Source organism: Leptonotus elevatus, chromosome 17, assembly GCF_054856555.1.
Source record: "Leptonotus elevatus isolate MCC_2025b chromosome 17, RoL_Lele_1.0, whole genome shotgun sequence".
Lineage (NCBI taxonomy): Eukaryota > Metazoa > Chordata > Actinopteri > Syngnathiformes > Syngnathidae > Leptonotus > Leptonotus elevatus.
This window is the reverse complement of record NC_141255.1, coordinates 1779928-1791785: the sequence shown is the minus strand read 5'-3', so window position 1 is coordinate 1791785 and position 11858 is coordinate 1779928. Positions and strand designations below refer to the sequence as shown.

The following is an 11858-nucleotide window of genomic DNA, read 5'->3' as shown; positions in this document are numbered from 1 at the left end:
TTGTGAAACAGAAATTGCTTTTAATTAACCTATCCTTTTCCGAATATTGTATATTCCTTGCCATGCAGAAATGATTCCGGCAAGCCAATATTTCAATTAGGTAACAAACACAATTAAATGAAAATTGTTTCACGGCTATCGATAGATTTCCTCATTTAAATCCATCAGCTAATGAGGAGTTAACTTTCGCCAACGAAATGAAAGGAGAAAAAAAAAAAGCAAGTTGAGCAGATGGTCTAAGAGCTTTATTCTCTGTATATATTTTACAAACACAAGCATAAACGTCGCTAGATTCGTCTGCATCACATTGAAACGTTGGGTCTCGTCTCACCTCGTCGCTTACCTGCAAAAAAAGAACACACAACATAAAAAAAAAAAAAAAAAACTGCAGTTGAGTGATGACTGCCAGCTAAAGTAGAAGCTAACCATTTCCAAACACATTCAACATAAGCCTACACGGTTGGCTAACAACTACCAGGTTACCTCCTGCAAGGCTCAATTCCTGAATTCAGCACAGAGCAGCAGATAGATGCGTGAAGGCGTGCAAAATGATTAGAACGTTTGGAAGAGGACGATGATGACGATGAAAGATGAAGACTTACAGAGCGGCGGCTCCGGAGATGATCTCGATGAGCTCCTTGGTGATGACGGCCTGTCGGGTGCGGTTGAAGGTCAGGGTGAGCTTGTCAATCATCTCGGCTGATGATCGGGCGCGGAGGCGGATTGTCAATCAAAAGAAAAAAAAAAAAAACAACAACAGGAAGAATCGGTCACTGCCTGGCCCAGCACCTTAATTCATCAAATATATCCAATTACGTTGACGAGATAACTTGAAGGATTTTGGGAAACTCTGGTTGCCACGGTAACACCCATACTGACTTTCTGTACAGTTACTACATTTTTGGTTTGCTTACAAGCGTTCTTGCTGGCGCTGTCCATGGCGGTCATCCTGGCGCTCTGCTCGCTGGTGGACGACTCGCGCATCGCCAGGTAGATGACGTTGACCATGGCGAACTCCTGGTAGCTCTTCAGCACGTCGGCGTCGATGTCATCGTACACGCCCATGGCCTCTGCGGATGCCGCAGAAGGCTTTTAGCGTGGCAACGTTTGAACGGGACCAAATGCGGCCCAAACCTTACCCGCGTTGGAGACCACGTCATTGGAGAAGAGGGGCTTCTGGGCCGTCTTGTACGAGATGACAGACCTGCGCGAGGAGAATGGACGGTGAAGTCAACGCCGGCTTGCAAGTCGGAATTTAGAAGTGCTCACATTCGGAGTAGTACCACGTTGTGCCACAACTTGGGGGGGGGCAGCACTGAGATCTAACGGATGCAGCATAATTACGAGCAAGATGATGATGATGTTTAGAAAGGACCAGTTTGAAGGTTTCCTATTACTGAAACATCAAAGATCATTTCTCTTGGCCTGTCTATGGTATTTTGTGTGTTATGTTAGCATTAAGCTACAAGAGAAGCGTGAGAGAGAGCTGGAAGTGGTAGTTATAAAGGATGTTACATGGTTGAAAATGTACAATCATTGCGGCAGTGACATTAAAAGAGTGTATTTTTACATTATCTGTACAGCAAAATATATATTAGAATAATATTATATATGTGAAAAATAATGCTCAGACAAAATACTGTACCATTAGAAAAAAATAAACATTCATTGTCAATATTAAGATATTGAAAACAGATTATTCTCCCCAAACATATTTCCCATTATGCGTAAAGTAAAAATTATTTTACACAGATGTTATTTTTGTGCTGTGTTAAAAAAAAAGTTGAATTTTTTTATTTCGAATGTTGCCTAAGATTTATGTCATAAAATGTATTTTTTATGTTTGATGTGTCAAATTATGAAGGAAAAATAATGACTCCATTTCTGTGAATTCAAAAAATAAAATTACCCCCCCCCCCAAAGAGTTCCAACATTTGACTAATTTTCACATCTATAAAGACCTGTAAAATGTTTACTTCATGTCTGTGGAACTAAATACTCAAGAAAAACAAAATGTCAAAGCTTTTTGGGGTTTGAGGAGAAGAAAAAAAAAGTTAACTCCAGAGGGGAAAAACAACAACAACTAAAACCCGAAATTTATTTGAATGTCAGGTCTTTTGCTTTTTCTATGAAAAAAAAGTAACCATTGTTTTTTTTGTTTTTTGTTTTTTCAATGAACATTGAGCAGGAAAAGGTCAACGTGTTGCTGACCTGAAGTGGTTGTAGATGACGGCACCCTGGTCAAACTCGTAGCCGGAATTGAGCAGCTCGCTGGCGACGATGGACGCGTCCCCAAAAGAGGGGGGTTTGCGGCCCACCTCCTTGCAGTTGAGCATGATGTGCTTGCCGTGAGTTCTGAGCAGCAGTGCGACAAGAACGCAAAAACATTTCAGCCGGGTCACGGGCGATATCGAGGGAGGGATTACGGCTGGGCGTACTTGTGCAGCAGGCCTCTCAGTTTGTCGCCCACGTTGACCACCATCACCTCCTTGCCGCTGCCCGTCAGGTTGGCGATCTCGTTCTTGATGGTCTTGGCCACGCCCGAGTGGATGGCGCCGCACAGCCCGCGGTCGGATGTCACGCCGATGATCAGGTGCTTGGCCGCCTTGTCCTCGGGCGCCTTGATCTCCGCCTTTTCGTACAGAGCTGGAAAGACAAACGGGAGGAGTCGATATTTGTTTTCAGCGCGGAGCGGGGACAACGATCGAGGTCTACGTACAGAGGGCTCCGGCGCCGTAGACTCGGGCGGGCTTCAGCTGCCTCTCAGCTCGAGCGTACTTGGCGGCGGCCACCATTTTCATGGATTTGGTGATCTTCTGGATGTTCTTGATGGACTTCAGGCGGATGGTGACTACGCACAGTTGGAGAGTCACTTGGTTACGTGTTCACCAACAGACTCACATAATTGCTACAAAATTGATTATTCACCACAAATAATGCATCTTGGATCATCTATGCATGCCAGAAACATACACTAGGCTGGCAGGCAGAATAATGTAATGACATGCTCTTCCACTAGATGGCAGAAGCAAGTTAGTGCATTTGTCAAGACATAATTATCTCATCATACTGTGCTTGAATTGAATGAGCCTTGGTGCCAATAGGGAAAACCCTCAAGTAATTGAAAGACCCTACTATTGTCTAAATGAAACTCCTCAACTTACTTCATCATATAGAATTGGCACAAAATGTCAGCAAAGTGCTGCTTTTATCTGAATGAAGCTCCTCAATTAACATCAACGGGGCTCCACTACATCAGGGTGCCACCAAACGGTGCACAAGGTGACTATTCCAGCAAATGAAGATAAGTTCCAAATAAAGTTTGCAAATAAGAGAATCTGTGATTTGTGAATATGCGGAAAACAATGTATATAAACGTTGTGTGTCGTTTTTTGCCTAATATGTGGAACTTGTGTTTTGTACAATAAAAGTTACAAAACTGCGGATTTGTTCATCTTTTGACATTCACACATTTAAAAATGCAAATGACTATAACTGGAAAATGAAAATCAAATTTAAGCGTTATCCATAATTAGGTTTAATGTTGTGAGGATAAGAGAAGTGAACTTACTGTCCTTCAAGGTAGCCATGTTCCTGATCTGCCCACTGTTAAAGCAAAACACACATCAATTGCAACTTGTGCATAATATAAACGTTGCGTTGTGCATAAAACAAACATCCACTGTTTCATTTAAATGCAAAATGTCACCAAGTTTTTAAGGAAATTGTGACATTTAGTTAGCGCAAATGTGTGCTAATGCCAACACTGCAGACAAGCTAAACGTAGCAGAGGGATTCGAGGGAAATTGTCTTTCTAAAACGGTTTAGCTGTGGATTGGCGAAAATACTTACAAAATTGTGTTAACAGTAAAACAATGTCATCGGCTTATTTAGCATTAGCCAGCTAGCCGCTGTCATTCATTAGCTGCGGCCTCCACGTTAGCGCGTCCTTTAGCTACCATTAACTTTCATTACCCTCGATGCGTTACACGACTACTCTAGTCATAATGATCAATGTGCACTTAGAAACGCAATACAACGACATGGCGCGAGAAAACAACAAAATCTTGTAACTTTTTGTTACCATTGTGGGGAGAACACCAAGGCGCTGGTCCTGGCGAACATGGTTAGGCGAATGAAGGTCAGACCAGCAGCACTGCGCATGCGCACAATCAAGTAAAACGCATCCACGAGTGATGCCTTCATGGACTCGAAAGAAAAATCGGCTGAAAGGGCTCCACGCTTTCGGTGGTCCGGCGGTTTTCTAACTTTTTACACCAAACACCGAAAAGAAAATACTTAGCTTTACAAGCACCATTATGACCAACACTGAAATACATTAAGAGCAAAGTGTCATCAAAAACGAGAAAGACGTTTTATACTAAAACATATATTTAATTATATTGTAAGCAACAGTACTCACAAATATTGAAACATTTATTTTTACATTATAATTTATATTTTTTCAAATTTGATACAACACAGTCAAACAAAAAGCCATAGCTTTAGTCTGTAGAATGTAAACAGCTTCCTGCTTATCTCCACTCCAATCCAGAAGGTGGCGGTAATGCATCTAAACACTAGTTGCCGATTGCCATTAAAATCAAACAAGAAGCAGAAATATTTTACTTTAGTGGGCAAATGTCTAGAACATCTTCACACTTCTAATGCTATGTGGTTCAAATCCCGTCTCATGTTCTCAATTTTATGTTTAAATTGGTAATGCATCATTATTGCCGTGGAATTAATGTGCCATTATGCAACGAATCTTTGGTTTTATGAGTCCATTGTGCAATTACGCATCTTCACAATGCTGCTCTATAAGGCACACGGATCAATCATAAAAACACAAGGTGCGTCCGAGAAGTGCACATCAGTCGTGGACATTTTCTGCTTGGTGGTCCCACACCGGCTTGCGTTTCTCGATGAAGGCTCGTATTCCCTCCTGGCTGTCTCTCAGAGCGAGGTTGTCCACCATCACCTTGGAGGCGGTGGCGTACGCCGCATCTCGACCTTGAGACATTTGTCTTAGACACAACAAAGTGACACAACAGACATCAGATCAGTGAGGCAAACTTGCCCGCATCATCATAAAGCGTCACGGCGCGCACCTCTGGAAGGCGGCCTTGCCGAGGGCCACCACGGGTCGGCTGGCCTGACACACGCGCCGGGCGATGGCTAACGTCTCCGCTTCAAGTCGCTCTTCCGGAACAACCTTACTGAGAAGCCCGTGCAACAAAGCGTCGTGGGCTGAGATGGGAGTGCCTGTGAAAAGCATCTCCATGGCAACCTGCGGGGTCACAGGTCGGAAGTAAGTAAGTGTTAACATTCAAGTTTGAATAAAGTCACTTTGGATTAAAGGAATGAAGCAAGTCCAGTCAAGTCCTTGAGATACAAAAGACGTGATGCGAGTTCACCATCCAATTATTTTGCCTCGACTTGCAAGTAAAATTTTTAGATATTGTATCCTGGAAGTGAACTCAACTGTTGAAAATAATTTTAAAAAAAATAGAGAGAATACATGTGTATTTAAAACATACACGTTACCTTAGGGAAGTTTGTTTAGCTATATGCTAACAAACAATGGAAAACGCCATAGACGGGTTAACGAATAGCATCGATGTGGTGTTATCACTCGTGATGAAAGGACACTTGAACTTTAACAGTGTATTGCATTAGTGACTAACACATTCACAATCCCATTATTTTTTCTCGCAAGTCCTGTCTATTAATAATATCGACGTCGGTGGTTGGCACCTTCCGAGGTACGGCTCGCCCGATGGCCACGGCCGGAGTGGTGCAGAAAAGCCCCACGTTGACACCCGGGGTGGCGAAAGTGGACTTGTCAGATGCCAGCGCCACGTCACAGCTGGCCACCAACTGGCAGCCCGCGGCTGTGGCCACGCCGTTCACCATGGCGATAACCGGAACAGGGACATCTTGAATCAGAGTCATCACCTGGCCACACAAATAAACACGTCAATAAATAAAGTAAATCAATACATTAAAACAAGTGAGGTGACTAACCTGCGAACACGTGTGAAACACACGAGTGTGATACTCTCGACCCTGGGCTGACGTCAGCTCCTTCAAGTCGTGGCCAGAGGAAAACGCAGGACCTTCAGCTGGCATGCGCGCATGCGCACACAGACAGGAAATAGTGCCGTTATTTTAATTGCCATTAATTGTCTCTAGAAGCCGCTAGATGGCAGCAAAACACTACTTCTATATGAAGCTACATAGTTCTTTCCTTGGCACCAAGATGCCAAAGATGGTTTTCAACTTTTAACAAACTCAAAACGGGCAACGAACAGACGAAAAGAAAAAATCTTTGCATCTGCCGAACTGCAAATATTATCAAAGTATACCTGATATGATGATAACTCTAAGATCTTGGCTGTCCACATCAGTTAGGATGTCTTCTCGAAGAGACTCCAGCATGGACAGAGACAAAGCGTTCCTCTTTTTGGGATTGTTCAGTATTATTCTTCTACAAACATTCAGAAATGCACCTTTAATTTACTGACATCAAGTTACAACAAAAATAAAGCAGATCAATTGGTCCCTACACGTCTACGTACTCTAATAAAATGTCCAGAAAGCGCTTAAAAACAACAAAATATTTCAAAAGAGACGCCGATTTCATGAGAAGACTTAAATCTCATGAACTAGCTGAATCAAAGTTGACTGTAGTGAGTTGCAGTCTAAATAATTTTAAATGTTTAAAAATTTCGTTCTCTTTTCAAGCGAGTTCGTCACCTGATGCCGCTGTCCTGCCTGCGCACGGTCAGTGGTTCCGGTTCCGTTGTGTTAGAGAATAGCCGGTGTCTAGTGAGCAGATGTGGCCTGATGAAATAGTTTGTGCTACTGCACAGCATCGTACGAACAGCTGCAGTCATGTTTGACCCTTTCAAAACAAACAACACCTTACACTTCCGGTTAGCGACGTGACCGCTTCGGTTGGGTGACGTAAAATGTACGCGACGAGTTTATTTATTTGTGTTTTATTTTTGTTTTATTTATTGATTACAAAACCCACAGTATAGTGGATAGTTGCATCAAGTTATTTAAAATAGTTTTGTTGATTTAAAAAATAATTTGATATAAAACAGCATGTTTGGTTTGTAAATAGTTTTTTTGTGTGTGTATAGTTTCATTTATTTTCAATCAGCAACAATTTAGAGACAACGTGTATCGAGTCTTTGTTGCACAAAGCCAAACAATGTTAATTCATATCCGTTTATTTAATTTGTTCATTATTCAGAAAGTGACACAACTGATTATTTATTCCATTATTATTTTAAATTGACAAAAGTTGATTATTACAAAAAGTGATGATTTCTTTTTTTTTCTGCGTCATTTGTATGTGAAGCATAACCATGGCACGCAGAAAGAATCTCTCTCATCTCGGTCTTGCAGTCTTTTGCAGGTGCTGGCGTTAGCTGTAGAAATGTTGGCAATAAAGTTGGGAAGAGACAAAGAAGTCTCAGGGGGGCAGAGGTCAGGCCCGCGCACAGGAGGCAAAGCAGGAGGACACAGGCCTCGTGTCAGGTGACGGCATTCGCATTCTGACCGCCCTCAGTGGGCGTGAAGAACTGGACCTTGGGCGAGAGCATGCCGGAGTTGTTTCGCCGCAGGCTTCCGCTGCTGCCGGTGCCGCCTTTGCGCATGGAGTTGTTCCGCCGCATGGAGTTCCTCTTCCTCAGGGAGTTTTGGTGGGACAGCTCGCTCTTCTGTAGCGTCTGGATCAAGATGGACGGCTTCTCGTCCAGCTCGCGGGCGCTGCAGCGGGGCGTGGCCACCTGTCGTCAAAGCGCAAGGTCAAAAATGTCACGTCATTAGGGACAACATCCCACAAGGAACATATGGCTGAGTTTCACACCAGAAACTACAGTGGACGGCTATTTAAAAGCTATTGTTGGATTTATTTATTTATATGGCAGGTGAATTGGACACTTCAAATTGTCCATAGGTGTGATTGTGAGTATGGTTGTTCGTCTCTGTGTGCCCTGCGATTGGCTGGCAACCAGTTCAGGGTGTACCCCGCCTACTGCCCGAAGCCAGCTGGGATAGGCTCCAGCAACCCCGCGACCCTTGTGAGGACAAGCGGTACAGAAAATGGATGGATGGATGGATGGATGGATTTATGTTTCACAGCAATTGGACTACAAATATGGCTGCCGCGCGACTGACCCGCACTGTGTTGCCGAACTTGGAGTAGTCGACCGAGTAGACGCCCTCCTCTTCGGTCACGATGGGAACGAAGCGGTGGCCCCACTGGATCTCCTCGGAAACGTAGGAGGTGCGGGCTTGCGTGGTGATGCCGGTGGTCTCCACGACGCCCTCCAGGATGACGATCACCTCCAGGTCGCTGCACTGGAGCTCCATGGCCGACAGCTCGTACAGCGGACTGCCGTCGTACGCGCGCGCACACACACGGGGGGGGACCAAATGACACTTGGTACCGTAACGCGGACAAGTGATTGCGGACTGACCTGCTCTTGTCGATGACGTGGCAGATGATGAGCGGGGCGAGCAGGAAGAGGCTGTTGCTGGCCACGGCGCTTTCCGTCTGGACGTCGATCTGGTGGATGGGGATCACCTCGCCCTCGGGAGTGGTTGTCTTCCTCACCACCTGCGCGACAGCATCGCACTCTGAGACTTCTTGCAGTTTGCCAGGTGCGGTAGTTCGGTCTAAAGACACAGCGGAGGCACTGCAGGGGGGTGTTTCGATATATCGGTGCCGGGGTTGATGGTTTTAAAGAGGCATAATGAGCCACGCAGTCGGTTACGGGATGAGATAAAGGAAAAGAAAGATAAAAAAAAAAGTCAGCGGCCTCCACCGACCCACCTGCAGGCGGACGGTGGCGCCGATGATCATGCTCTTCCTCAGGTCGCCGATGCGGATCATGAAGCACAGGCGGTTGTCGCGCACGACGATGACGGCGTGGCGGCTGAAGATGAGCGTCTCGGCGCGCCGGTTCGACTGCGCCGTCTTCATGAAGATGCAGCCTACACCAAAAGATGGTCACGTCAAGCCCTTGGGGGGGGTTGTGTATCACTTTTACCCCACATATAGAGTATTTTGTACAAAATTTGGCACACTCTTTAAAGTGTGATAACTACTTCATTTCTGAAGATTTTTTTAACTTTCGACCCCTCTAAATGTTTTTTATTTTTTTTATTTGTTTATTTTTTTAATTTTTTAATTTTTTATTTTTTTTTGCCCTCTATGCACAATAAAAACAATAGTGTGCAATGAGCAACTATGATGTATTTAAAACACATTTTGTCCAGAATTGGTCCTTTTACCACGCACGCCTGCACACGCACGTCACGCACACACACATTGACATATACGTCAGCTCAAGCAAAAATGATAATTAGCTCTCTCGCGGCTTTTAAGGCTCTTACATTTACAACTTACTTTTTTTTTTTTTCACCTTTAGTTGAGGCCCCACTGAAGAGACACATCACGTACAGTGCATGAAATAACATGTAAAATTATGATTTATAATGGAAGTCAATGAGTCCAAAAATTGCAAAATTATTTCTTTTGCACTATTAATGACACTAATGAAAAAAAAATGGATGGTGCCATTTTGAACTTCAAAATGTCCAATATTTGTACAAAAATTCCAGAAGGGCGAGTATGTAATTATCTTTAAAAAACAACAACATGGCGCTTGGCCTATGCTGGGCCAGTTCCAGGCGAGCTAAATGTGCGAAGCGATGGCGAAATGAGATGCATACCGAGCATGACGGCGTTGATGATGAGGCCCACGATGTTCTGCATGATGAGCACTGTGATGGCGGCAGGACACTGCTCCGTGATCATGCGGCCGCCGAAGCCGATGGTCACCTGCACCTCGATGGAGAACAGGAAGGCCGACGTGAACGACCTGGACGAAAGGTGGGTTGCTATGTAAACATTACGAAATATTTCATGTGTAGAGCCATTTTGTAATTTTATTTTTTGGACAGACAGTGAGGACGGACGTAAAAACGAAAAAAATTAATATGGGTCTGTTTGGGGATGGCTGAACAGTTAAATTGCATTTCCATTCATTTCAATTGTGCGAGAGGATGTGAGATACGAGCATGGTCACGGAATGAATTCGATCGCATCTTAAGGCACCAAGTATTTTTTTGGTAGTAACTAATTTTCGGATCAATGAAGTCAAATTGGATACGATCTCTCAAAGCACACCAATAAGGCTTCCACTCTGCGTGACATTTTTATTTCTTAAGTCTTAGTCAGCAGCCAATTAGAGGAGAAGAAAGATAGGCCGAGTGGGCGGGACTAAAGACATTTTCTCACTTGAAACTTTCCTGACTTATTTTAAGTATTTTTTTGGTTGTAAATCATTTTCGGATCAATGAAGTCAAATTGGATACGATCTCTCAAAGCACACCAATAAGGTTTCCATTCTGCATGACATTTTTATTTCTTAAGTTAGTCAGCAGCCAATTAGAGGAGAAGAAAGATAGACCGAGTGGGCGGGACTAAAGACATTTTCTCACTTGAAAACTTTCCTGACTTTAATGAGGGAAAACTCATCAGAAAGCGTTAATAAGTACGTCACAAATTGACGTCATTTTTTTTTTTTTTTTTTTGGGGAGTTTTGACAACACAAGCAAATGCGCGTGAGCTCTTACTTGACGTCATTGACGCAGTGCAAGCCGTCGAAATGCTCGGGGTCCAGGTCTCCGTGCGCGAAGGCCACCAGCCACCAGCTCATGGCGAAGAGCAGCCAGCTGCTGACGAAGGTGGTGGTGAAGATGACGAGCGTGAAGCGCCACTTGAGGTCCACCAATGTGGTGAACACGTCCTGCAGGAAGCGGCCTTGCTCGCGGATGTTCTTGTGCGCCAGGTTGCACGAGCCGTTCTTGGCGATGAAGCGTGCCTTGTTGACGCGGTCGCGGAACACCGGCTTGCGCGGCATGTGGGACACCAGCCCCGGCAGGCCGAACTCCTCCGGGATGATGCTTTTCCGAGCCAGCATGTTTTCTCGCTTCGCTCCTGTGCGCCTTTACGCACACGCACAAGCAGGTCGTTGTCTGTGCGCCGTTTACGCGCGCACTCGCTCCGTATGCGCGCACATTTCGGGCTCGGTTTGGGAGCCGCCTCTGCTCTTGAGGAGGGCTGGGACGGCCCTACGACCTCCTCGGTCCGGACGCGGTTCTGCTGGCTTAACCTTAAAGCGTCAATTCAAATCCTTCCAGGTGCCAAAACACAAGGGGGGTTAAAATGCGCTAAAGGTGCTCAGATAAGCTTAAAAGTCAACTTTAAAAATGGATTCTTTGACCCAAAGTGTTCATGTGATAAGTTGAGGTCAATGGGTTCTTGTTTGAGACGCCAGGGTGCGCTATTTAGCAACAACACTCAAAATACAGCAAGTCGTTCCAAAAACAACTGGGGGGGGGGGAAAAACACCAAATCAAACAGTATGAAAAAAAAAATATGCTCCATAATACTTTCAAATATGGTACATGACCCACTCTATTTTTAGAGCACTTAACCGCAGCTACAGCAAAAAATGAAAATACACAATATCTCCCTTTACGTTGGCATTTTGCATATACAGGAGGTGCAATTTCACAAGCTCATGACGTCACTCACGTTGGATGAAGGAGCAGATGTTTGAGTGTAAACAAACCGCTGCAGTTTTCTAACAGCCGGTAAATGTCAGAAAAGCCTAAAAAAGTGCAAATGAATGAGAAAATTAGCGGAGCTGTTGTTCCTCCATTAGTATAAGGACTCAATTTATGATTTTTAAAAAGGTCACTATTTTTACATAACTAGATTTTTTTAAATTAGTTTTTTGTTGAACAACATTTATCCTGGCAAAAACAAC

At 44.3% G+C, this 11858-nt stretch overlaps 3 protein-coding genes across 5 annotated transcripts; all 3 read right to left on the bottom strand.

The window, feature by feature from the left end:
- Positions 1 to 230: 230 nt before the first annotated feature.
- On the bottom strand, positions 231 to 4194 carry atp5f1c (ATP synthase F1 subunit gamma). Of its 3 annotated transcripts, XM_086060339.1 has the most exons (10): positions 4085 to 4194; positions 3572 to 3606; positions 2720 to 2851; positions 2439 to 2646; positions 2212 to 2355; positions 1140 to 1204; positions 915 to 1070; positions 603 to 699; positions 484 to 502; positions 231 to 343 (listed from the first exon to the last, which is right to left on the bottom strand). In XM_086060339.1, the coding sequence occupies exons 1-9, from the start codon at positions 4162 to 4164 to the stop codon at positions 496 to 498; spliced, it is 924 nt and encodes a 307-aa protein (XP_085916465.1). In that variant the 5' UTR covers positions 4165 to 4194; the 3' UTR covers positions 231 to 343; positions 484 to 495. The 3 variants fall into 3 exon arrangements, with proteins under 3 accessions (XP_085916465.1, XP_085916466.1, XP_085916467.1); XM_086060340.1 differs by lacking the exon at positions 484 to 502; XM_086060341.1 differs by lacking the exons at positions 231 to 343; positions 484 to 502 and having other exon boundaries at positions 599 to 699.
- A 225-nt stretch (positions 4195 to 4419) lies between these two features.
- Positions 4420 to 6947, bottom strand: echdc3 (enoyl CoA hydratase domain containing 3). The gene is made up of 6 exons (XM_086059686.1): positions 6760 to 6947; positions 6369 to 6490; positions 6028 to 6125; positions 5758 to 5958; positions 5112 to 5290; positions 4420 to 5027 (listed from the first exon to the last, which is right to left on the bottom strand). The coding sequence occupies exons 1-6, from the start codon at positions 6897 to 6899 to the stop codon at positions 4874 to 4876; spliced, it is 894 nt and encodes a 297-aa protein (XP_085915812.1). The 5' UTR covers positions 6900 to 6947; the 3' UTR covers positions 4420 to 4873.
- A 273-nt stretch (positions 6948 to 7220) lies between these two features.
- On the bottom strand, positions 7221 to 11244 carry kcnj8 (potassium inwardly rectifying channel subfamily J member 8). The gene is made up of 6 exons (XM_086059050.1): positions 10660 to 11244; positions 9754 to 9902; positions 8852 to 9012; positions 8496 to 8635; positions 8194 to 8410; positions 7221 to 7802 (listed from the first exon to the last, which is right to left on the bottom strand). The coding sequence occupies exons 1-6, from the start codon at positions 11004 to 11006 to the stop codon at positions 7548 to 7550; spliced, it is 1269 nt and encodes a 422-aa protein (XP_085915176.1). The 5' UTR covers positions 11007 to 11244; the 3' UTR covers positions 7221 to 7547.
- Between the last annotated feature and the right edge of the window lie 614 nt (positions 11245 to 11858).